Genomic DNA, 26,769 nt, shown 5'->3' on the forward strand with positions numbered 1-26,769 from the left:
TTGTGTTTCTAATCCAAATGTACTTCTCTTTATTCAAACCAGGGGTAATCACTGGTTAGTGCAAAACGCACCTAAACCTTTTGCCTGAGGGAAATCTACATCTTAACAAGGCCTCCGTTAACCCCTAATGAAATCCACAGAGGATCTGAAAACATCTGAAGCACAGATCTAACACCGTGCTTCGTAAGTGACTCTGTGCGTCAACAAGTCTGCACCTGCCTTGTTACCAGTTCTATACCATCAGGTAACAAAAGCAAAATACACTCAGTAGATTTCTTTTAGCTCCCAGAGTTTCTGAACCATCCGCCCCACCACTAACGTCAGGAGTAAGGAGGTTGCAGCTGACCCTCACTTCCAACAGTGCTAACGGAAACCCTGTTTTAAATTAAAAAATAAGCCAGCATACATAGTAGAAAATTTCTCTTAAAAATTTCACAATCTGTAAATGTATATATTTTTTCTTTTAAACATAAAAGTTTACAATATACGGTAAAACAAAGGCTCAGGAAAAATAATTCAAAAAAAAAAAGAAACCTGAAGTTTTGAATTAAAGCTGAAGACATTTTTAAAACCCTGTAGTTTGAACCAGTGACATTTTCTTTATTTTGTGCTGATGGGTTAGAGAAAGGAAAATATTTAAAAACTGCAGTCCAAACACCCACAGCTTTGCCTTCAGAAGCCATCTTCCCCCACCCCTCCCCCCTCAAAAAAAAACAAAAAACAAACAAAAAAACGTTGTTAGGTTTTTCTTCCATCAAGTATGTGATTGTCACAAGTTCAGAAGTCTGGGATTCCTGGGTTCAGCTGGTACCAGACATCCCTGTGTGGACAGAATTCCCTGATTGCCAGCCCACGCTAGCGCCTGTAGGGGTGAAATCCTTGCACGTTATGGTTCTGTCCTCGTCCAAAACCACTTCCTCCTGCAGGTGGGCCACTTGATGGTTGCACTGAGGGGCCTCCGTAGGGAGGGGGTTGCTGGCTGGGATCAGAGAAACCTTGTCCAAAACCACTCAAGTCTTGTCCGTACCCTGGGGAGAAGAGGAAAAAGGCAGCAGAGTGAGCATCCGGTATCATCTGCACACACAACAACAGAGGCGCAAATTCAAAACCTGATGCCGCTCCCTCCCGCCACGCTCAGTCTGACACGCTGAGATAAGCGGCTGCTTTCAGTTCTTGCACTTATTTACCTTCTATACAGAAGAAACGGAGAAAGCAGAACTGAATAGCAGAAATGGTAGTTTTCACTTTTGAGGTAATCCTACCCAGGCTGGTAGTTCAACTATCATACCATGGCCGTTCAGAAGCTTGAAGTAGCTTGCAGGGTTGCTGTCAGCTCCTCCTGAATATTTTAATTCTGTTCTGAGTTGAGTTTTCATTGGCTAAAAATCAGTACTGTCAGGTTCAACAGAGATGAGTAAGAAAGTTTTTCCTGAAATCTCACAACTATTACACTGCAGCAGCTCAGACTGACCGCACAGAGTTATTTGACCCTGGCGTTGTACATCTTTCCTGGACAGTGAGAAACTCCATTCACTGAAAGGACTGTCGCGGTTTTGTTAGTGAGGGGGGCTCCCCCCTCACTAACAAAACCACGACGTTGACACACCGGAGAAGACGATCTTAAATTCCCTTTCAAAAAATGGAGCGCTGCTGCGACTAATCAGCCTCTCTTTCAAGAAGTACTCAATTAAAAAAATGTAAACTGAAACATGAGGGGGCAAAGTTGGTAAAGCAGAATCCAGACGGCTGCGACTACTGCACCCATCATACACTTTGTAATGGAACTCCAGGTCCAAAGTTGCCCTTAGAAAGAATTAACACCCCTCCCCGAAAACTCACTGCGCAGGCCGGCTGAAGAACATTTGTTGCATGTTCAAAAAACAAAGCTCCATTTCAAAATCTGATACCTTATTGCTACTGCGGATTGCGGCAAATACTGCCAGCCCAGCTAAAGAGAAGCAGCAGTCAGTAAGCAACTATAAAGCCCTTCTCCCACATCCCTTTCACCACCAACTGCATCTGAGCTCAGTTAGTTTTAAGCCTGAACGGCTACTGCGTCTCAAAGTCTACACTAACGCATGCTGCAAGTTAACTTTTATCTTGTTCTTCCTCAATCTGAGGAACCAAACACTTCTCTCCTGCCACACTGCCCTCCTGCCGACTCAGTGGGGCTGCGACCACCGCTCTGCAACATAATCCCTGCCAAAGACCAGATTCAGAACAGGTTCTGAGTAAGCAGAATTCAGGGATAGGCAGAAAGGGTGAAGACGAGAGACTTGCTGGAATTCTTGCTGCCAATATGAAGCACAAGTAGATGCACATTAAGAATACTGAGAAATTTAATAAAAGTTCCTGTAATTAAATACGACTCAATCATAATAGTGGCATCAGTGCGAGCCTCTGCTATGAAAGATGGTATTAAGAATCCTAATTACTAAGTACATTCCTGCAGTTCTGCTTCTCTCATGCTGGCTTAAAGCAGGTTTAATGCTCTTAATCCAAAACAAAGTCTCTTAGCATGTCTTCAGTATTTCAATTTCAAGCTCTGCCTGTCTCTCAGGACTTGCTACCACTAACGAGCATTAAAACACATCTATCACAAACCTCTATTAGCTCAAAATGCTAATCCAGTCATTTTTTCAGAGATAAGCAGGCAACCAAAAATACAATTTAATTGTTTGCCAAGGGGTGAGGCTCGGAGTGGAAAAAAAAATTAATTAAAAAAAAAAAAAATCAAGTTATTCTCACTTTATGTAACACTATGCTGCAGTGTTACAGCATTAAGTGGTGGAAACCACAGTTCTCAATTTGTTTATCACACAGGACACCTACAGCATAAACCTGAACAGCCAGACATTTAAGTACATATTGTTTTCCCTCTGCTTCCTTAACTCCTGCCGCAGCTCTCAGTTTGCGCCAGCGCCTCGCAGTAAAACACAGAGCTCATCTGTGGTTTCAGACAGCTCTGCTCTCTAAGTGAGCCGTGCCGACCACGATGGTTTCACTGTCTGGCTTAAGAACTTGAGCTCAGTTCAATTACGCAGGATAAAGCCTGAGATTAGGAAGTGAACAGCAGCGTCACTCGTACTTCGGTCATGAGTTTTCACTTCAGCCAGCTAATGAACATGAAGAACTGTATTGCCCTCACAAAAGTAAACATTTGAGCCACATCATTTCCCCCCACCCTCTTAAGAGAGACCGTGCAAGAAACACACAAGTTAACGTCCCAAACGCATATATATCAAGAGCATTGGTTGTAAGTAGGTACCACCTACCTAGGTTTCTCACTGCTCAGCCTGACCATAAGAGTGTAAACAAAGTACTGGCACGTAGCCTGAAGGGTCTTGAGAATAGGTACCCAGCCCTAGTAAGAAATGAGGAGACCAGGGTGACGAACCCCCAGAGAGCCCTGTACAGAGATAATTTTTCCGGGTAAGGGAGACACACCCATGTTAGTGTTTAATTTACTAGTGTTTACATTCATCCTAGCTGTAAACATAGAAGCATTTAAGATGCTGTCGAGCCAGGACAGATTTTAAAATGCCACAATGATCAGATATCTCAGCCCCTCTTTAAAGCCCATAAGCTTTATGCATTTACATAAATACATGCAGATCAGCTAGACTGCCTATTGTACAGCAATGCTGCTAACTAATTTGCAATCCCATGAAGTGCTGAAGCTCTTGTAAAAGATTTTACACATAGCTTTATGAACAGGTGGATGATTCTGCGGCACTGTAGCATATTAAACACCTTCATCCCTGTTGGCACTTGTAACAGCTTTCAGGCTACAAAAGCACTCTTGAGGTGAGAGACTAACGGCAGTTGTGGTGTAAACAACTAACCTTCTTAGCGTTCTTCCTCAAAATGCAGTACCACACACCTCTTCCTCCCTCATCCCTCCCTACCCAGCACTCTGAGGAGACTAACTAAGAACACCTGAAATATTTCACTGGCAAAGAGGCTTCCTAGAACATACAAGAGGCAAGTGGTACCAAATATTGGAACCCCTCCTCCCCAGTTTTTCACAATGTTGGAAAATAGATCCTTCCTGAACTTCCAAAACATCCCAAATACTGTCTCCCCACTGAATATAAATGATTGTGCACAGGCGTGTACTTATTTAGCAGGGTTCACCTCCCTTCAAAAAGAGTCTGCAAAGAGACAAGTTCTGGCAAGACAAGAAAAACTTCCTTTTGAGTCACAAAGGCAAAGCTATCTCTGAAAGCAAGTGTGCTTCTGCCAAACAAACTGAAAACCTTTTCAAATTCCTCAACATGAGAAACATACGCTTGCTTTATGAACACATCCAAAAGACTAATCTTCCTTCAGAGTCCATTTTACATTTTTGGAACTTCAAATAGTATTTATTTAAATAACTTTACAAAGTGTTCACTTTGTAACAGTTGGCGCTTTAAATGAAGCAAGCAGGCACTATCACACATAGAGAGCTTGCTGAAGTGAGGAACAGTCTTAATCCACGGGCCTACTGCATGCAAAAAGTTAACTGCAGAAGTAAAAAAAAAAAATGAACCAATTACAATCCCTTCTCAGAAAAAAAAAAAAAAAACAAAACAAACAAAAAAAACAAGGTGTGTGCAGAAACAGTTCTTTGGACAACACCGCTCCAAAATAGGGCTGAGTAGAAGAGTAAGATGAGAACTTCCTCTCAGCTTCAATAGGGATGAGCAGAAATTTTACCCAGGAGCACAAGCACCTGTCTAGCAAATTTTTCAGTGCTTTTTGGTTTGTTTGTTTTGTGGTTTGTTTGTTTGGTTTTTTTTAGTGCTGTCTACCTGGCTTAAAACTTGTTACATCAATGTCTTCTATTGGCTATCTGAAACAATTATCTATACAGCACAATCACGCATTACACACTATAGGCAGAACTATAATTTGAGACAGATAGGAAAGGAATGGGAGGAAAGGAGGAGAAGGCACACAGCTTGGACTCTTACACAGGATACAAAGCAAAATACCTTCTGGCTAGAATACTGCATGATTTAAGGATGACTTGAGAGCTAGTGGCTGCCATTCCCATCCCGGAAAGAAGTGCCTTCAGTGTCAGGAAACTGCTTCTGAACACTGACTTTCTACCCACGTATAAAAGAAAAGCAGGAAAGGGAGAAAGACCAAGCTCAGTTTATTTCGTATGCAGTTACTTACCAAACTGACTATACGGGAATTCTGGCTGAGCAGTTGGGGGTTTGCTCATGTCCTGAGTTGCCTGAGATGGTGGTGGTGGTGGTGGAAAAGCTAGTGGTGCTGCCCCTGGAGTGGCAGGTGGAGGGGGTACTCCAGGTGGGGCAAACTGGTCAGGTGGAGGAGGCGGAGCACCATAACCAAAACCTGAAACATGAGGGAAGTACAATACATGTGAAAAGACACAGGTAAACACCACCTTGACTTCTTGTTTGGCTTTATAGAGTATTATACAAAAAAACCCCAACTCAGATAAGCCTGTTAAAACCAAAGCGTTTATTACCTACAGCTGGTTGTACAGCAACTCACGCCTACACTCTGGCAATGACTGTGGCTAAAAGATCTCAACAATAAACCTTCTATCATTCAAAATCTCAGCCCAAAGGAAGGCTGCAGCCACACCAGCAACCAGTAAGAGAAAGTGACAAAGTAGAACTAGAGACCAAACTCCGTGTGCTCACATGCACACGTAGGAAACATGAGGAGGAAGCCATATTACTCAAGATCTTAGGAGGTAAAAAAAACCCAAACCAACCAACAAACCATACGTCCCAAATAAATGGTTTCTTCATAGCAGAAAAAGCAACTCTAGATAACTGGGTGCTATTCTTCACCTTCTTTTTAAATCAAATTTGCAAATACTTTTCAAAAGATGGCCTGAGGGGGTAGACACTAAAATCCTATTTATATTTCCAATGCCAGTTGCGACCTTAATTCCTTAAGCTTCTCCAAAAATCCCAGCTTGTGTCTAGCCCAGGTCACCATGCAGTAATCTCTAACTTGTCTCTCAGATGTCATAACAGGGGTACACAATACATCTAAATGTTCAGCAACATAGATTTAAACTAGAAAACGTAACAAACGATTACTGCACTCAAGAAGAAAAGTAACCCAGCTCACTAATAAAAGTACCTACCTAGTTAATTATAGCTCAGAATAGGTTAAATACCTAAGGATAGATGAAAAATAGGAGGGGGGGGGTGGGGGGGTGGGATGGGGGGGAATCCAAGTCCAGAGAAAGATGAGCAAAAGTTGAAAACAGAATTTGGTGACGGACTGTACTCAAAGTCCTGTAGGTCGCTTACTAAATGGTGGAGGGGTGCCGTAGCCCTGTGGAAATCCTTGTGGAGGTGGGAATCCTCCGGGAGGCGTTGAGACTATGTATGAGGTAAATGGTGGTGGTGGTGGAGGAGCTCCTCTTCCTGGAGGAGGTGGTCCATATCCACCTAGAAAATTAAGAGAAACCAAGAACTAAAGCGGCTTAATAATGAAAAGTTGCTGCTTAAGTCAGCATCCTCTAGATGGGGTAACACTGATAGATTTCGGATGCAGTCTCAATCTTCTATGAATTCTTACTTTGGGAAATATTTGTCCTCCAAGTATCCCCTACTGTAAATAACTGCAGTTCAGAATGTAATTCCTTGATAACAAATTAGCATGGTTGGCAACAGCAGGATGTGTGTCAGCTCCCATTACTCATTTGTAAGGAATACACTATCTTCTCCTTTGCTCTTTCAGGACAAATTCAATCAAGCTTTTAAATGCAGGTTAAACACTACAGAAATCCACAAATCAATGTGAATTCTTAAAGAAGCTGCACCCTTGCCGAGTAGGACTTTTTTTTTTTTTTTTAATGGTTCCATATAAGCTACTTACCAATTGCCTGTCCAGCTGGCACCCACATCCCTAAAACAGAACAAAAAAAAAAGCAACTTACACATGCATTGAAGTTGTGTACTATAAACCAGGAATGATTTAAAGACAGTTGATCTTGCTCTGGGCTCTGGAACAGACTGGGAATCCTCCCAGTGTCCCTTACAGATCTGGTTTTATGGTCGAAGAAATAGTCTTGGACTATTTCTGAATATGCAATCCTGTAAAGACTCTGAATCATTCAGCAAATGATGCACAGAAGAGACAGCAGTTCCCAAACACAAATCAGATGAAGCGTTTAAGAACCATGAGCGTACCAAGTGCAGGAAACTGTACTTTTCTAAAGAACAAAACCACTAAGAATGACAGCAGACTACACATCCAAGGCATTTTTAATATACTACCAGGTTTATCCTAGTTATTTTTTAACTTTTTGAACCACAAAAACATCTTCTGCATTCACTGCAGCATGAAGACGGAAAGATAAATGCATTTATGCTTTACATTAACCTTTCCAGTAGATCAGGTATAATTTTCTCTACAAATAACCACACTGAAAATAATCTGGTTTCTCAATTTGCGCAGTTGCAGATTAGCACATCTGTGCAGAATGTCAAAGCCTCAGCTGCAGCTTTCAAGTTAATAAGCACCATGGGGAAACAAGCAATCCCTCCACTGAGGTATCATCTATCGTAGCAGTAGATGAAGCAGTGACGCTCCCTTTAACCCACCAGGTGAAAATTTCTCCTATATCAGAGCAAGCAAGTTCTGTTCTGTCAAACACGACTCAATTATATCACCGTATTTCTCCATAAGTTGTCAAAATTGTCTTTGAATGAACTCAGCATATTTATCCTGTCTTCAAAATCTTGCGGGGCTTACAGCCATCAAACCCAAAACACATGGCTGCTCATTTAGGCCCTGAAGGGTTTAAGCTAAATCAAGAAAATTATATGCAGTAAGTGCTCCCCTGCACCACTGCTAGCCCCATAGCTGCTTGTTATTTTTCCAGGCTACATTAAGCAATAAAATCCAAAGACAAGACCATCTGTTCTTCTCTCATTCCTTTCAAATTTTACTTGTAACTTCCTTTGAAACTGCCTTACCCCTGAAAACCCGTATCTCAACAAAATTTTTCCATTAGGCTCTCAGGCAGGCCACAATCCCATAGCTGGAGTCACAACTTGAGCTGTTGAGCATTCTCAAGATTTTCTCCGCATCACCAAAAACCATGCCGATTCTATTTGGGCAGAGGCAGAACCGAACAGAGTAGGGGAAGCATTGCCTGGGACATGCTAGACTCAGCTCAGCCTACTGACTTCTGTCCTATGGAACAAAGTTTTTTAGGAAAAGAAGCAAAGGAACAGTCTCAGTAGACTTGAGAAGGACTGATATGTGGAATTTTAGTTCTGCTATCCATAATCCAGCAGAACAAAAGCACTGATAAACCTGGGAATACTGTCATTTGCCAGCAAAACCAAACTACCAGCAAGCTGTAAAGGCAAGGCTCTTGTGGCAGGGGCTCTAAGATGACTAAAGTACCTTGAGGGCCGTATCCTTGTTGCCAGGTCGGAGGAGGCTGACCTGCCCAGCCATTGGCAGCACTTGGCATGATCCTGCTTCCCCACTGACTGGCACCAGGAGGCCCTGAAGTTTGGCTTTTGCTGTCACGAGGTTCTGCGCGTTTCACCTCCACCTAAACAAAGAGAGCCACCATTTAGGAGAGATGGTGCAGGTTAATATACCCCCCTTTCCCTTCACACACACCCTTAATTACACTTAAGACTACACTTAGCATCTTATGACTTATGTCTAAATACTTAATTATTAAACTTAAGGCCAGTAATTTAAAAATGTTTCTCAGGTACAATATATACGATGGTAAGACATTACAAGTCCTACTATTGAGGTATTTTAAGTAAAACATCCTACAAATCACTTATGTTTCATCATAGTACAGTATTCATTGGCTTTACTCTTAAAACAGCAGTACCCTCTTACAACGGCTCTTCACTTTAAAAAAAGCATAATCTTTTAAGTTATTTATACACTAATTTAACATTTAAGGCAGGAGTTGTAAAGATGACATTTTCAGTAAAAAAGAACTTTGAGTAAAGAGTACGCTCTGAAAAAGGGTACTAATGCTTTAACCATTCAAAGGTGTTTGGGGTTCATTTGAAAGTTACGGTTTAAACCCACCCCATCTAACTACAATTTCAATTCTGCTCATACCTGAGAAACACACAGTTGTTTGTTTGGGTTTTTTGTTTGTTTGTTTGTTTTTAAACTTAGATTTTATTTAAATGTCTAATGGAAGATAAAGACTTACCTTCCCCAGGCTAACGCTTAAAGAATCTCAATTAACTCAAACAATGTCAGAGGGAATGGATGTGATAAGAGAATCTTACATTACATCTAACAAAAAAGTAAACAAACATGCAAGTAATAAAAATGGACAGTTGAGTCAATAAGAAGCAAATCTTCATACTGTGTTAAGTCAGTGACAAAAACCCTCCTGTTTTTAAAATTAGTAAGCCACAGTGCTTAACTTATTTTATTCAAAGATAAAATGTCCTAGTGTTCCAAGCCATCGAATAAGTGCATTTGACCTACTTAAAATAAGCTGCACATTCAATATAAACCTCTCAAAAAAAATCCAGTTTCTGATTTAATGAAACACTCTCAGCACTCATGCATGCTGAATTAAAGCCTTTTTTTTATTTTATGATTAATTTTAATGGCTGCCAGAGTACAAAGAAAATAAATCTCAGTCATCAATGGGCCTGAGTAGTATGGAAAATAAAGTATTCAGAATTCTTCCTGCCATGTCTTAAAAACCATTCATGTCAGAGAACAAACAGGAAGCAGGCACAAGGCAAGGACAAAGCCCCCCGCCCTCCCCCGCTGCAGATGCCCCAAGGACATTAGACATGACAGTAACCAAATCTCTGTCAGCTGAAGGCCCTTCCAGAGAGGAACCACGGGAATTTTTCAAAGGACTCAAATTAATGAGTCTTAACACATCTGCCTTGAGGGAATTCAGTTATTGCTTACAAAAGCAGAGTCCTTCTTGCAATTTTATTTTTTTTTTCCCTTTCAACAACATATGGATTCATTTCAGCAATACCTTTTTAATTACCAAAAAGAAACAGACACCATTTTTAAAGTAGGCATTATTAGTCAATGAAGAGAGCGGAGTATCTGGAGTTCGTTAATCTATGTGGAAGAATCCCATTAATTTTTCAATGCACATTTGGAAATGCTGAGCTGCCAAACTGAGGACTGAAAAATCCCTGTGCAATATTCTTAGCACGGCGGTTAAAATTCTACACCTGCCTAAAGCCCAGTTTACACCAAGAAATGAGGGATCTCCATTGCTCCGAGCTGAAAAAACACTGCATATTTCTGCTTTTTATGTCATTGAAAGGAAAAAAAAAAAAGGGGGGGGGGGGGCAGGCAAAAATAGATTATTTCATTTTGGTACTGAGATTGTTTGGGAAACTACAGAGAACTCTGAATTAGCACTGACGTATTCTGAAAACGGGCAGCAAAGAGGTGACATTTCGGAGGCTCACACAGGGTTCTCCATACTTTCCCAGAACCGTTACAGCAGATGTACTATCCTTTGTTCTGATTTATATCTAGCACGCTGCTTTGTGATGTGACCTCTTATTTAAGTAGTTCATGTAAGTTTAAGGCAATTCCAAGGCAAGATCAGGGGATGTACATAGGATACAGATAATTCATACACATACCAAATTAGATTTACTGCTGTCAGTGCATCTGCTCAGAAATGGGAATGCTCAACTGCTCACATGAGGAAAATACTAGTAATCAAGAACATACAGTAATGTCCTTGATTACAAAAGCACATTTCTTCATTTGCTTCATTTCCATTATCAGGAAATCAGCTCACCCCTCAAGCCCAAACCAAGTTCATAGGAATAAAAACCATTATATACTGCACGATTAACCAAAATTCCACTGCTATGCAAGAATATATCCCCTGCTAGCTAAATAAATGCTTACAAAATATCAGCACATAGAGAGACTTTAAAAGACAATGCAAAATTACACAATGTAATAATTTAAGGAAAGTGACAGCGTTCTTGTGTCTCCTTGAAACCTTTTCACTCTAAGGCTAGCAGTTTTAATGCTTACTTTAAAAAGTGTGGATATACTGTAAAGCTGCAAGGACTTTAAATTTACCAGAATTTCCTGCGGTTAATTTTTCTTTAAGAAGTTATATCCTCTGTATAAAACTTGAATGTCCTGCAACAACTTACTTTGCTTTTAGTTTTGGTTTATTTTTTTTTTTTTCTCCCCCCACAGGTACAAGCATGTTCCTTGCTGAGTAACATCAAAGCAAGCCTAAGAAATTCCTCCTTATCAAACACCCGTTTGCTGACAACACAGTATGAAGATGAAACAACCAGAGGTCACTTAACTGCACTGTGGTTAAATACTATATAGAGTACGTGGGTTTGTATCAAAGTTTCACAGTAAGTGACCCAATTTTTTTAAAAACCAATCCTTCATGATGTTTTTTTTTTTCTTTTTCAAGTATAAGATTACATAAAGTAGATTGTCTCACACCACCTCAAAATTTGAGTATCAAATACACATCTGAAGGAGTGGTATCTTAAACCAAGCCTTGAACAACTCAGATTTCATTGGGATTCCGATTTGCAAACAGCTGGAAACAACTAACTTCTATTCTCGCACCTAAGCAGTGCTCAAAACAAAGGCAGTCAGCATCAATTCAATCCAATGTAAGCTATGCTCAGCCAGAGCAGCCCCCCAGGTCTGTCAGCACAAGGCCTTACCCAAACCAAAAGAGCCCACAGCCTGAGTTCTCAGGCTTTCAAGATCCAGCTCTTCTACGGGCTAAGCCCACAAACTAACTGCCTTTCTCGCCTGTTCAAGCAAACTCCGAAGGCTTTCCCCACCTTCATGGATAAAGCCTTGAATTTGGACATATGTGCTCTCCCACCTAACTGAATCCATTATTAAGTTTTATTCACCAGTGAAATTGCTAGTTGCCCAAGACTTGGTTCTTTCTTAAGGTAAAATAAAACTACAACTACACACTTTTTTGCCCATGATGTCGTGAAAATGCATGTTGACAGCCTGGTCCACTGATTGTTCGTCCTCGAAAGTAATAAATCCAAAACCTAGCCAACGACGAAGAGTGAATCAAGGTAGCAGGGTGTTGTGACACAAAACAGGATGATGAACAGTATTAGGGGCGGACCAAGGGTTCAAGCAGGGGTTTCAGATAACCGAGACTTGTGTTAAATTTTCAAAAAAAGTCAATCTGAGAAAATTGCAATGGATACTTCCTGTAATTAGGCAATTAATGCCTGATCTTGGTTTCACACATGCAACTTACAAACTGAGCTTGTTAACTATCTTTTAATTTCATTTTATTCCTAACTCACCTACCAGGAAATGGAAAAAAAAAGTGCTAACACAGTCATAAATATAACTGTGCCACAGGATTAAAAACAAAATACTTGTGGGACAGCAGATTAAAGTCAAGCAACTTTGCTGCTCCTATCTCTCATTCAGACTAGGTTCCCAAAGAAAACCTACTACGTCCCTGCTCCCCAAAGCTGCAAAGCAACTTCCTCCCATCCCTCAACCCATCTTCCAATTAGGGAGTATTTTCCATGGAAAATAAGAAAGTTGTCTTTGAAATGTAGCTGTTAAAGCATGAAAAATTTTACCACCCCATGGATGAATGAGAAGCTTCAGAAACTAACAACCTAGATCAGAGGTTCTCAAGTTTTCCACACCTTAGAAAAAGCAGATAACAGACATTACCCCTTCCAAGGACAGCAACTCCTGCCAACTAAAGAAGCATTGCTTATATGGAGTGGGATACTTGCCCTGACTTATCTTAATCTATTTTACTTTTTTTTATTTGTTGTTGCTTTTCTCTTGAAAACCTACACAATACTTTTCAGTCCCTCTTTCTGCCCAGGACATTGTTAACTGCTTCAGATCCCCAAGGACGGCTCATTCCTTTTTATCTGACCACAGCCCTGGATGGTGGCAGCTCAGCTGAACCCAGCAGCTTTTTAAAAGCCTGTGGGGGGAAGGTCTGATGCCTGTAGGAGATGCTGGAAAAGAGGCAAAGCCCCAGGACTAAACCACTTTTTGAGGTCACACTTTGAGAACCACTGCACTTAGGTTGTAGCTGCTGATACTGCCGAGAGAGTGGCAAAATAGTGGTTAATTTCACAGAACGCAGAGGCTGGTTCATGCCATCAACCACTCGTTGTTGGTTTAACAACCAAATCCCAGGAAAGGTAAGAACACATGCAGTACATAAGTTGTGCCATTCTTTAGATTAGCTAAGGGTAGAGCAATAAAAATTAGAAAGAAAAATGAGGTGCGGCATCAAAAGCATATGGAACATGGATGCATTTCTGCTTTTCTGAAACCCAAGATTTCCCCCTTGGTTTGCATTTTGCTTTGCAGCTAGTGCTGACAGCAGCCATATATTGCTCTAAAGCGTTAAACAGAAAATACATTATCTATAACAGTTAGTGTCTCTCTAAGCTTATCCAACTGAGTTGGGTAAGCCCAAAGAGGCCTATTGTAGAGAAAGTTTATATATAAAAAAAATACACAAAGATACAGGCCAAAATAGATTCCAGCAGGTCAAATTCTGCTGTCAGCAACAAGAGCAAAAGACGTCACTAAAATAAACTGAAAATAAAAAGGAAAAAACTTAGCATCTCCCACACACAAGAGACTGGCAGTATAAACGAAGTTTTGCTCATCTGTGATGAAAGCAGCCTCAAAATTGAGAGCAGCATTTCATCACAATATATTTGTCTGCGGTTAACTAGAAATCTAAGTATTAGAGCCAAAATAAAAGTATTTGTATTTAAATCACACATTTAGTATTACAGCCTTTATCTAAAAAGGCACGGGAAAGAAAAATGATGGATACCATCTGCACATGAAGGTTACTCATTTAACTTGACTCCAAGAAGACTAAAGGAGGGGAACAGACCGTGGTACAGGGATGGAGTTTGGAGGGGGAGAAAGAAGGAGAATAAGAGGTCATTGAGGAAGACAGTAAAGGAAAAAAAAATTAAAAGGGATTCAAAAGGGCCAAACACCACAAGATAAGGAACAGTGAAGAAATCAGAGTACAATATACAGCAAAATTCCAACAACATAAAATTTTAACTACAGTAAAAGTGACAAAGTCTATCATCCAGTAGCTTTATTTTTTGAAGGACAAGACTTTAGTGAAGACTAGAGAAACTAATTGCATTTAGCAGGAACCCAAGTGGACTACCAAACACAGCAATGACGCTGGTTTGCAGCCAAGGGGAGGAAGAGAACAAACACAGCAAGAACCTGTAAATTACTTCACAGTTGTTGATTTAGGCAAGAATAGAAAGCAGGAGAAGCAGAGACTGCCACAAAGCCACTGCTTCTTTTAAGATGTAACGAGGCTGGCTGCGCTCATACTTGGGACTCTGAAAAGAATTCTGATGAAAGCACAGCTTGCAGGAGAGCTAACAGAAGCAGGTAGGGACTGCGAGTAAGCAAAGACGACTTGGATACTCAAAGACACCCAGCTGGCTCCTCAAGGGCATCACTGCAGCTCTGACACTAACTGAGAATCTGGTTCCCAGTGTTCTTGTGAGAAGCTGAAGGTAGATGAATGCTACAGGGATTAGTAATGGGGATAGTTTTTCCCTTCTCCTGCCAGCAAGCTAGTAAAATGACATGCAGTAAGGGATCTGTTAAAAAATGCAAGGAGGTAAAGTTAACGCAAGAGGGTAAAATTCAGAATGATACAAGTAGAAAAAGTTAGAATTTACCTTCTAAATTTTGTCATTTAGGTACCGTGTTAAAAGGACAAGCGTATAGACTGAGTAGCGCTCTATGCAACAGAACACAGATCAGAAAGAGAAAGCGTGTTCTGAGATGTATGACCAGAAGTACCAAATACAGAGTTTTTCCTAGCCCATCCCCAGGGACTAGCAAGGCCATTTTTGGAGATGATAGTTAGTTACCCCACTACATAATAGAACTTAACAGAATAAAAATGAAAGCCAGAGCAACAAGATTCAAGAACACTGTTTAAGAAGTTAGAAAAATTAAAGGAGAAAGTACTCTGCAGTACATCTGCACGCTGGATGGGGACAGACATGTACTCAAACCCACCAATCTGTCACTTCTGCCTTAAGCTTCCACCTAGAATTTTCTTTTTTGTTAGTATAGTTTTAAGCAGAGAAGCCATTAACTGAGATCAGGATTAATCCAGACCAGACATGACACTTTAGTACCTTTTGATCAGAGGCTGCAAGGCTGGGATTAAATATTACAAAGATATAGATGATACAATAATTACTGAAATATTTCAGAACTTCAGCCACAGATTACATTCAGACACCCACATCTGTCTCCACTACCTCTTCTATTTAAAATTGGATTGTCTAGAGCACTTAAATAGATGAATTTATGTTCTGCTTAAATAAAAGATATCTGTTGAAAGAAGATTAACATAGCTAAAGCAAGAAAACAAAAAAAACAAATATATTGAAACTTCGTTTACACTCCAATAAAAGACAAAGCCTGTCCCTCCTCTGACTGCGGAACTGGCCTGTACCTCTGTGATAAATTATCACCTAGAGAGAAGAAATCTAAAGAGATATCGTTAATCACAGTCAAACAATTCACAGAGAGAAAAGAAAAGAAAAAAAAAAAAAGAAAGAACTTACTTAACATTACCATACTTTACTATGAAACACTTAAATATGTCACTAAGGATGTATGTCTAAATTAAAAATAAAACTAAGACTTAACAGCTTAATAAATATGAAGTGAAGAATATATTTCTTAATAACGAGTCAGAAGAGAAACGAAAGTTCAGATGGCAAACTATTCTCTAGCATGTAGAACATGCTACAAGGTGGTCGGTGCAACTAAGCTTCACGCATTTAAAATATTGCCTCTTAATTGTCAAACAGATAACAGATGCAATGGAAGGTAGATTACATGAAACTTGCTTCATATTTTGACCAAAGGTTACCAACTTCTTTAAATATTCTAGCGAAAATTCAAGGTTGGATTTGGTTTTTTTCCCCTTAAAAAAGCCATCTAGCACACAGGGATTATATGTCCCAATAAAAATATGTGTATTTCAGAATTATTTTGTGTAGTTTAAGAAGTGTTTTTCTTTAAGTTAAGCCATTTAACCAAGACAAAAAGCATACAATGGATGGATTCTGTTCTCATCTCATGTTCAAACGTACTCTGAACTGGTATACTCCCCCCATGCAGTTACAGGCATCAACATATCTTTTATGTGGAACAGGAGGAAGTTCTCTTTTTTTTTAATGTCCACCCCCCAATAGTACCTTAAGCCACAGAAGTGGCTTGAGAATCAAATTTCATTCAACTAAAAAACTAGAAAAAAAAAAAAACATAAATGAGCATGAAACACCTGCCTTTAAATGCACAGATACCAACTAAAGCTGTAGGTGAAGAGTCTAGACTTGAAGTGATATTTGCCCAGTGAATTATTCCTTTTCCTGAGGCAACATAAGGAAAAAAAAAAAAAAAAAAAAAGTCTACCTTTTCTGATGGTGTGAAATAGTTTGCCATCTGACTATAGGAAAGCATGAAGAAATTTCAAGGACAAACTAGATCAGCCTTTACCTCGGGGCCTCTGTTTCTCTGCGTCATAGATCATTACAACTTCAGTGACCTGGAAGAGAGAAGGGAAATTCTACTAGCTGTGCTACCAGGGGAGCGTTACAAACAGTTACTACAGGCTGGTCTCCTGCACTCTATCCACAAAGCACAATTAAATGCTCAATGTAGCCATCAATACCAGTCTGTCCTAGCACAGCGCAAACAAATTGGGAATATTGCTCTTCACAGGAGTTTAAGAAAATCCCGAGTCGATCTGTTCTGAAAAGCTGCTACGTTGTGGCTTATTAAGGTCTCATCACACTTCTAAGATTTTAATCTAGCACTGAAATTGCTACACTGTTTATACCCATAGTATAGCCTACTAAAAAAACCAAAGGTTTCTGGTTTTCAACATACTATTTATCAGTGTAGCTTCTTAAAAGATTACTTTCCCCTTTTTAAGCATTTTCCTTCTCAACATGAAAAGCAGCTTTAACTCCGAACACATTTAAGAATTTGCACGGCTTCTCTGAATTACTTACTTGAATATTAGTGTGGCACAAAATGCCAGTTATAAACCGATGCTTTAAATATCATTACAGAAAACCCCCTATGTTATGGATGATCAGTATCAGTAGGATTTTAACAAAAAAAAAAAAAAAAAACAAACAAGAAAAAAATTGAAAATGTAAGCTGTTTGAGGGCTTCAGTATTTTTTTCAGAATAGGCATCACTGTAAGCTACAATTCAAACAAAACATTTACGTCAAGGCGATATTAAAACAGTTGAAAGGAATTGCCCTTCAATTTTTCAGGTACAGAAAAGCAGTCACAAAATGTGTGGAATCACGTCACGGAATCACATCTTCACCTTCAAGTCAGTCTTAGAATTTTTTTTTTTTTTTTCACTAGAATCCCCTGAACTAGCTTAAAATCTGACACAAATCCACCTTTCACTTAGAGACAGAAAATATACTTTTCAAGTTGTTATACCATATACACTCACTTGTATATATCCTACTGGATGCTAACAGTGGAGATTTATCCCCATTTGGGGATCACGCCATGTGACAGTGCCAGATTTTTTTCCCCACTGGTCCATTTGGATCCCCTTCTTCACGCTGGTCTTAACTTACCAAGCAAGTACTACGCCTAAGAATCAGTGCCTGCTTTTGTCTCTTCACTCTGCGGCCACAAAACATACATAATAGCCTCTATTTCTCCAAAGATAACTCGTTAAGAATGCTACACAGACTCCACAATTTCTATACTATTGTTAAAGGTCTACTACTTACTTTTAAACGCACTTACACTTAACGGCTGTTGCCTTCTATATTTGGTGAAACATAACCCTGTATCTCCCAAGCCATCCAGAGGTCAGAATTGGAAAGCCAAAAGTCTGCGAGGAAGAGCCTTTAGAAATTACGCTCCACAGCTGTGGAACATGCTCCCCCATTTTTATTTACAAGTTAACTGCAGCCTTTCAAACTAAAGAAACATTTGTTAGCCACTGCCTCATATTTTTAAAAATTACCTTAATAAAATTTTAAATACAGTACTGTTTATAAACTTGTTTCTCTAAGATCTCAAGCGGCTATGACTTAAAAAAAATAAAATCAAAAGAACGCACTAAATGCCACTCAAAGGTGGCACGTTCACACTCACTGGCACAAGTCTTGAATTTAACTCGGGCAATCTTTAAGGTTCTTAAACTAGTTCACAGCTGAGTTTAGTAGTTTAGTTCAACAGTTTACCATCTAAAAGGGGCAACACTAGTTATGATAAATGGGAAATTAAAACTGACTAGAAAAATATAATCAGAAGATACAATAATTTTAGTCCAAGGTTACAAACGGAATTAAAAATGGGTGCATAACATGAGTAGTAGTTTGTCTCTAGAATGGAAGTTCTAGGGACAATGGAACCCAGATGACGATTTAAAAGCAACTACTATTACTAAAATAATAGCAGGAGACTGCAAACTTTAACCTATCTGTACAGGCAAAGATGAGGATCTCAGAAGCTCACTGAACTACTTCCCCTCCCTGCCAAAAAAAAATTCAACAACAATTTCTTAATTGCCAAGCTGTAAGTTACCAATTTAGAAGAGAAATAATTACTCTTAAGCCAACTCAACTTGTGAGTTTTTGCAAGAAGGGAACAGAATAACGCATCGGGTAGACTTAAAGGAAACAGTAGCAGCAAAGTAAGTTACATATCAGATTTTGACAAACAGCAAGATACGTTTCACGATGATGAACGTTTACTACAGTTTATCACAAAATGCTTCAATATGTTCCTACAGCAGTTTGTCTAAATTAACTCAAAATCTGACAGCTTGACAAAATCTAAGAAAAGGAACTGGGGAGGGAAAGCATCTTGCAACCAACTGATAACTACCATCATGCTGAATGACTCACCACTCCGAATTTCTTGAAGTATTCCCTGAGCTCTGTCTCACCACAGTTATGAGGAATCCCACCAACAAAAATTTTATTTGATTTATTGTTATCACTCCTGGATCCTTTCTGCTAAATCAAGGAGGAAAAAAATTCAGTCAGAAGGACAACAAAGTTGGCTACTTCTATCATCTTACATTTAAACAAGAACAATGGTCTTTTGCAGGTTGAGGGGGAGCCAGCTCCAGGATTGAAATCTCCTACTCATTAAAGTGAGGCAACTGCATGTTCAGAGCTCAGATCAGCATTTGCAGTCATAACCCAGTCTCTCTTCTTCAGAAGATCAGAGAACCAGGGACTGCGTTCTGAGGCCATTTACTCATTTTATAATGAAATCGTATTAACCAGCCGGGTGTGAAGTAGGCTGTAAAAGAGTACCAGTCCTGCGAGTGCACTTCCAGACACTTGTTTCAAGATGTGAAGAACTCAACTGAAAGCATGGGTAAGAGCTTAAGAAAATACCACACCCACAAACTGAGTTTAATGCAAACACAAACCGTTTGTTAACACTGTGTTATACTTGGAGTCTTACCATGGAGATCTAAGTAGAAGCCATTTTTCAGAAATACAATTCAAGGCCTGCGTACTGACTCCTGATTTTAAAACATGGACATAATCCCAGTGAATTAAATTCAACTGCTAGAGGGTAAGCCAAAACTTGGAAATCAGGCAGGATACACTAAGTATCTTTCCTTACCCATCCTTCCTTCGGTCGTGTCCTTTCTGGTTGCATCCCCCTAGGTGTACATGGCTTTGGGTCAATCTGGAAGAAGTTCCAGTTTGGTCAGATCTCAGCATGCAGAATATTGTTCTAAAAGTTACGTTTATGGCAGCTGAACACAGCACTGCTGAAATCCAGCTCCTCAGATCAAAGTCAATGTATCACTTCTACAATATGACACAAATCATTGAGTTAAAGCTATCTTGCAATAAATAATCGAAAGCAACAACCAGGCAACTTTTACACTATCCAGTCAGCAAATAAGCAGCCAGAATTTAAAACAGATCTTTGAAGCAGTCTGCTGCAGAAAGTTCTGAAGCAGGGGAAAAAAGAAAACAAACAAACAAGAAAACAAAACAAAACACAAAGGCAACTTACATTTCGGCCATCTAACGTATGAGGTCTACTGGCCAGTACTGTTCCCACACAGTTAGGATCTTTAAATTTGACAAATCCAAATCCTCGAGACTGGTTTGTTGTCTTGTCTTTCATTATTACACAGTCTACAACTTCTCCATACTGGGAGAAGTAGCTACGAAGGGTTTCTGTTAAAAAAAAAAGGCACATATTAAACAGAACCAGATATTAACTTTACCAGGCTGCATTCACAATTATGAAGCAAAAGATAAACGAAACTGCTAAATAAGTTCTCATCTTTTGAAAATTATTTACTTCCTCTAAATAAATCATATATACTCCTTAATTTCCACTCATACAAAAGGAAAGTAGTATCGTAGTAAAGCAATGATAAAAAATTGTCATCTCTGAGTTGACAAAAACTTCAGTACCAAACACTGACAGAAAATATAAAACCAAAACCAATTAACATCTATCTGTACAAAAAAAAAAATTATTCATTAGCAGAAGAGAGCAGTACAGCTCATCCAAATCTTCCTACCACAGTACTGTCAGTTAAAAAGCTGTGTGTCTGTACATTGTTCTGCTGTTCACAAAGACCTGGCTCAACAACTGTAAAATACATAGCTTACCTTGTGTCGTACTCCAGTCCAAGCCACCCACGAACAGTTTTCTGCAAATGAAGCATACAGCAGTTTTAGGGTGCTATATGACAGATGCTTCATCTTATTTAATGCACAAGTCAGCTATTCTGAAGAGGCCTGGCGGTAACGAGGCCTCCAAAATACACTACAAAGCCTAGAATTCTACAAAGCCTATTCTTTCATGAAGATACACACAAATGTTCACAAAATGAACAGAGATTGTAAGCTTATTACAGGAATACATTTTATTCTAAGGGAAGACAGAAATATCAGAAAAGACTAAGTTCCTCCAAACTTCTTATTTCCAGGTATTTGAGAAGGCAGTGTTGCTTTGAGAAATCATTACAGTAGCCAGAAGGAAAAAAAAAAAACCCAACATTGAACATCACACGAAGTACATTTACCTGCTCTTTTGGGACAGAAAGGAATTTCAGCACAGAACACTTCATAGTTCAGAAAAATATGTACAATGCATCACTGAAATTATTTGAAAAGTGATCCACCTGGTTAACCCCACCCCCCCTAAAAACGGCACATTTGGGTTCCTCTCAAGGCCTAGATCCTTGGCTCTAAGTTACTTACACAACTTCTCTGAGCAACAGAAGAAAACAGCTGCAGGGTCCACGCGGTTCCAATTTAAGGACAAAAACAAAATCCAAAACTTCTGAGATAAAGCAAACTGACAGAAAACCAGCCATGCCAGTTTAAGTACCCAAGTCCATTCCATTAACTCCCTCACTCACCTAGAAAGACCAGTCAGAATCACTTTTGTCTACCATTGTCTTCTAGTGAAATGAAAGCAAAAGTAGAACCACCAAGTTAGAGTCTAAGATAAAAGGCAAACTTGTCAGGCAAGCACTAAATAACAGAGTAGCACTAATTCACCAATTAGTTGTGAAACCATTTCACAATCTAGTTTAGAGATCTCTCCGAATAGATGAGAAAGTCATGGCCAAAACCCAAACTAAACTCCACGCTTAAACTTAAGTCAAATCTGAAGCAACCTCACCTTCCGAGAAGAGCACCCAAATCTGCACCATTTCATGTCGGAGCATGCCGAAGCACTCGGGCAAGTGCACAAAAAGAGGCAGCAAGATGCCAGGCTGCCTGCTCTGCAACTCCTTATCAACATTAGGGTGCGACACAGCTTCCATGTAAAGTAATTTACTCCATAATTACCGGTTAGTTCAAAGCCACCTCAAGCACCAACTCAAACTTCTGTTAACAGTTTTATGGGTCTGCACAGACAAGTGCTGGGAGAGTTTATCTTTGGAGGATGCCCTCTATTTCTCTTATCAGTCCTCAAAGAGAGGAACCATAGCCTGCTTTGTCTTCTACTCACCCTCAGATATATCCGAGTATAGCTGCAACCGAGCTGAGGCTGGGAATTAGTGCACCTTCACTTCAACAGAGAAAGTTGAGGTTCTAACAGGAAGGAAAAAAAAAAAAAACCAAAAAACAAAAACCAACTTCCTCTCACCTGCTTTTTTGAGGAGCAGCTCACTGCAGTAAGAAAGCAGTTACCCTCCCCAGTCCCAGAGCTGCTGGTGCACAGGGAACAGCAGTGAAGTGAAAGGCTTGCACCTAGAAGGTCCAAGGGCTGGAGAAGAAACCAGCAGTCCCTCACTTTGCTTAACTTCTCTGTGATACGGCATTGTATCACGACTCTTACGCAACAGCCAACAGTGACTAAACTCGTGCCTTAGGAGTGCAGGCATACTGCACATGAAAATAAGGGGTGACTAAATTCAGCGCTACATGGTACCTAAAAGTCTTGTTCCATCGAGGTAAATTTTATTTCTAAGTCACTGGTTTAAGTCCTATCTTTAAAAAAAAAAAAAGAAAAAGAAAGAAAAAAAAAAGACTACCAACTGTTAAGCAGATCAAAGCATGTTCTTAGGCAGGCCAGAAAATAACTGCACTGGTAATATGCAACGAAAGCCCAGTCTTCACAGTGTTACAGCAGACAGTGGCTGCATCTGCTCCTGCATTATCATAACGCATCTGAAAACAGCACAAGCAGGACATTTCACCAACTACCAGCCCTCTCTGAAAGCAGGCCTGTTTTCTACTTGCATGTTTCAGGATGACAAAGTTTTTCTCAAGGAGAGGAGAACTCCTCCCACCTCCCTCTACTGGCAAAGCGCTTGCTCGTGGCATCTGCTCAAAGAGCTTCCTCAACATCAGCCAGTTTTCAGCAACAGGTCATTTTCTGGTAACAGCCAAACTCCACCCAACAGTTGTCACCACATGCAGACTTCCTGGTAGCTTCAGCTGGCCCTTTACTAGGTCTCCTCTCCACACACAGGACAGACGCACAAATCTATGTGCTCTTTCTTGTGCCTTTATTTTTAGGGAAAGTTCTACAAGGAAATAACTTCATTTCCTAACAGCAAAGAAAAAAAGTAACCAACCTAACGCTATATTCACGTGAAAGTTTTGATGGTCCATGACTGTGTGCTAGCTACATTTTCTTGACCAGCCGCATTTCGGGATTATTTTTTAAAACTAAATTTGATAGGTTGGTATATAAGATCAATCTAAAAATACCAGCTGCACGCTGTCAGAACATCAAGCCGTCTACAGGGAAGGAGGGCTCCCTGCAGTTAACTGTCACTGAAACCTTCCAATTCCATTATTAATTATTTGTAGTCACCCTACATACATTTAACAATCAAAAAAGCAGGGTTGCCTAAGGTCAGCTACAGCAGCTGTATGTAAATACACAGCTTCTACTTATATGCACACTATATAGAGTGCCAAGAGCCAGGCCTGCTCTAGCCTCCGACTCCCGGATGGACTGGTCTGAACACACTGGGCAAACACCAGAGTTAACTAATCCCTACCCAACACAAAAATCCAGACACATTATCGTACAGGACAGCTGTCAGATGCAAGACGGTCGTACGAAATAACACTAGGTGAGTGTTTGTTCGCCTCTGCTCAGCTTGCATCATCAGCCTGTTCGTAAGGTGTTACATATGCTGCCTCCCGGCCACCCAGAAAACTTTTTGTTCATGGGCTGGTAGTTACTAAAGTTTCGCCATCAGTTTGAGCCTGCTGACGTCGTTGTCCTCGCACCTATATACACCACCCTCAAAAACGCAAACCTCCACATATTTACAGACTGTAGCACTAGGTGGATGCTACAGCCCATCTTCAACGGCACATGAAGCAGCTGCCCAGCACGAGGCCGATGAGAACGCAGAACGCCCGCCCGTCTCTTTGGGCGGGTCTTTCTGCCACGGACAGTACAACAGCGTGCGCCGCACACCAGCGAGTGAAAGACACCCACAGACAGGGCGCACCCAAAGAGGCAGCACTCCTCGGACTGGCAGCAGGAAGCGGAACAACGGCTCTTCAGAAGGTATACTGCGTTTAATAAGTTTTAATCAAGTTTCACAAACCCACGTGTTCTGCTTCAACTATTTAGTGACAAAATTTTACTTGCTAATTTATTCTTCTATTCTGCCAGAAATGTTTCTGTCACTGAAGCAGCTAATCCTAGAATTAGTAAAAAAGCGCACACGGGTATTTTTAAAGTGCCGAAACTCAGCAAAAGCACAAACACTTTGCCTACGTAAAATTATCCGGCCATTTGATTAACATCTGTCATTTCTCTTAGAGTGATCCAAGGAGCTTCACCCTGTAGGACAGAACAATTTCACTTCTCTTTTATTCAAAACAGTTCCAAGTACTAATTACAAGGAGTAACACTCACAAAGCCCTACCTACTCATATCAATGTAACTGCAAGGCCTACAGCCTTCGGAAGTATTATTTTTTCTTAACGTAAAATCTGTCTAGAAAAGCAATTAAATTCCTAACTTCCTATTAAGACTTGCATCTCTCAACAGCTTTCAAAATAGAACTTCCTTCTCACAACTACCGGCAGCTCATTAAAACAGCAGTTCGTTCTATGCTTTCACTTTTCTGTTTGACCGCTTTTAGAGGAGAAGAAAAAAAGTAAATTACCATCTCTGATTAAAATCTAATCCTTTCAAACCTGATTACAACTGAGAAGGATCAAAAATCTAAGTTGTCCGCGACTGGGAATGAGCTCTGCAACAACCGGGCCCGTTTGGGATGAGAGCTGACAGTGTTTCACCAAGTAACTCGCAGCCTGTGCTCACCTGCAGTTCCAGAACAGCAGCACATAGAACTCTGCCCATCAGAGCAGCAGAGAGTAATTAAGGCCCAAATTAAATTAATTTCAGAGCAAAATCTACACATTTAAGCATGCCTCACGCAACGCGTGTTGTTGGTAGCAACACGTTATATTCAAAACAGTTGTCCTGACTCTCGCATTTTTAAGACTGTACAAATTAAGAAGGTGCCGAGTAAACAGGCAGCTTATGACGCGGTGTAGACAGCGCGGGAACAGAAGACTGGTTCACGTCCACTCTAGTTTCAAAAAAAGGTGACCAGTTACGACGTGCATATTCTGTGCCAAAACTCGGTGTGAAAGCTAAGCGGCCGATCTTATTTTTTAATTTATTTTACTTCTGCTATTTTCAGTTCTGATGTGCCAGGCCTACCGTCTCATCGTTTAAACGTCGTTGGGCTTTAGAGCACAGCAGCGAGCTAGAACAATGCCCAACGCATCTCAGAAGGACGAGAGCTACGTCGGGCTATCAGTCAGGAGAAGCCACAAAAATCTCTGGGCGGGTTCTGAACTAAAACTAAAACGTTTTTCTGCCCGGAACGGAGCCCGCAGAGCAGGACGGCGGGCAGGAGGCAGCCGGCAACGGAGGGGAAGTTCGGACGGGCAGCTACGGGCCGCCGCCTTTGTCCCGCCACGAGGAGCCCAAGCCGCGGCCCCGCCGGTCACGGGTGGGGAAGCCCCGATGAGTCACTGGTGGGTTTTTAACACCCTCCCCGCCCCCCTTACAAGGGGAAAACAAACCGCGAGTGTGGCCGGTGTGTCCCGTCCCGTCCCGTCCCCCCCCCCCGCCGCCATGGCGGGCCCGGGGCTCCCAGGAGGCGCGCGGGTGACCTTGGCCGCGCGCACCTGCCGCAGCCCGGCGCGGGCCGGTCACGTGAGAGGGGGGAAGTGGGGGGGGGCGGCCGCCCGGTCCCAGCATGGCGGACGGGCCCGGCGGTGGACACGGGGGGGGTGGGGGGCGTGCGTCCCCCTCCCCTCCCGGCGCGGCCCCCCCGGCCCCCAGAGCGCAGGAAAAGGCGGCGGGGGGGAGGGGGCGGACCCCCATCCCTACTCCTCCTCCTCCTCCCGCCCCCCCTGCCTCACCCGATCTCGTCGGCGCCTCCCACGCTGTTCATGGCGGCGGCTCCTCGGCGGTATCCGGGGCCGCGCCCGGCTCTCCCCTCCGGCGGCGGCGGCGGTGGCGGCGGCAGGTCGCGGGCTGCGGGCGGGCGCTCCTCGCCGTTCGCCGTCTTCTTTCTTTCCCCACCACCCCCCACCCCCCCCACCGGGCGCTCCCCGAGCTGCGCAACAGCAGCGGCCGCCCCCAGCCCAGCCCGGCCCGGCGCCCCCCCCCCCCGCGCCGCGCGCTCGCGCTCCCTCAGCGCCGCCGACCGCCGCTGCGCGCGCACCTGCCTTCGCTACGGGGTCTCCGGGGCCGCGCCCGGGGAAGGGAAGGGAGGGGCGGGGCGGGGCGGGGCGGGGCGGCGCGCGGGGGCCGCCGGGAGCGGGAGTCCGCCGGGAGCGAGCGGGGGGAGCGGGGGGGGCGGGGGGGGACCGGACCCTCGTCCCGGCCCGGAGCTGCCGTGGGGGCCGGGGCACCGCGCACGGGGGGAGCGTGGGGCACAGGCCCCGTGCACAGCCGCAGAGCGCGGCGTGGCGTGGGTCGGGGCCCTGTGCGCGGAGGAGCGTGGGCCAAGGCCTCGTGCGCGGCCCCGGTGCCTTGGCACAGCGCGGGTACGACGGTGTGCGTGGCTCAGAGGGAGACATGGCGCCGTGCGCGGCCCCAGAGCACGGCACGGCGTAGGACAGCACCGTGCATGGCCCCGGAGCGCGGCGTGGTGCCGCCACGTAGCTCTGGAGCGTGGCACAGCGTGGGGCAGAGCCCCCGGTGAAGAGGCTCTTCCTCCGTGTGCCCCCCGGTC

At 42.2% G+C, this 26,769-nt stretch overlaps 1 protein-coding gene across 6 annotated transcripts; it reads right to left on the bottom strand.

The window, feature by feature from the left end:
• DAZAP1 (DAZ associated protein 1) lies at positions 1–26,106 on the bottom strand. 6 transcript variants are annotated; one of them, XM_086767643.1, is made up of 12 exons: positions 25,952–26,106; positions 20,693–20,733; positions 20,082–20,248; positions 19,680–19,745; positions 18,944–19,051; positions 16,549–16,597; positions 11,947–12,029; positions 8,398–8,551; positions 6,859–6,888; positions 6,288–6,428; positions 5,167–5,349; positions 1–1,028 (listed from the first exon to the last, which is right to left on the bottom strand). In XM_086767643.1, the coding sequence occupies exons 1-12, from the start codon at positions 25,981–25,983 to the stop codon at positions 856–858; spliced, it is 1,227 nt and encodes a 408-aa protein (XP_086623769.1). In that variant the 5' UTR covers positions 25,984–26,106; the 3' UTR covers positions 1–855. The 6 variants fall into 6 exon arrangements, with proteins under 6 accessions (XP_086623769.1, XP_086623768.1, XP_086623771.1 ...); XM_086767642.1 differs by having other exon boundaries at positions 18,944–19,054; XM_086767645.1 differs by lacking the exon at positions 19,680–19,745.
• Positions 26,107–26,769: the final 663 nt, after the last annotated feature.

This window comes from Chlamydotis macqueenii, chromosome 26 (assembly GCF_036417535.1).
Source record: "Chlamydotis macqueenii isolate bChlMac1 chromosome 26, bChlMac1.mat, whole genome shotgun sequence".
NCBI lineage: Eukaryota > Metazoa > Chordata > Aves > Otidiformes > Otididae > Chlamydotis > Chlamydotis macqueenii.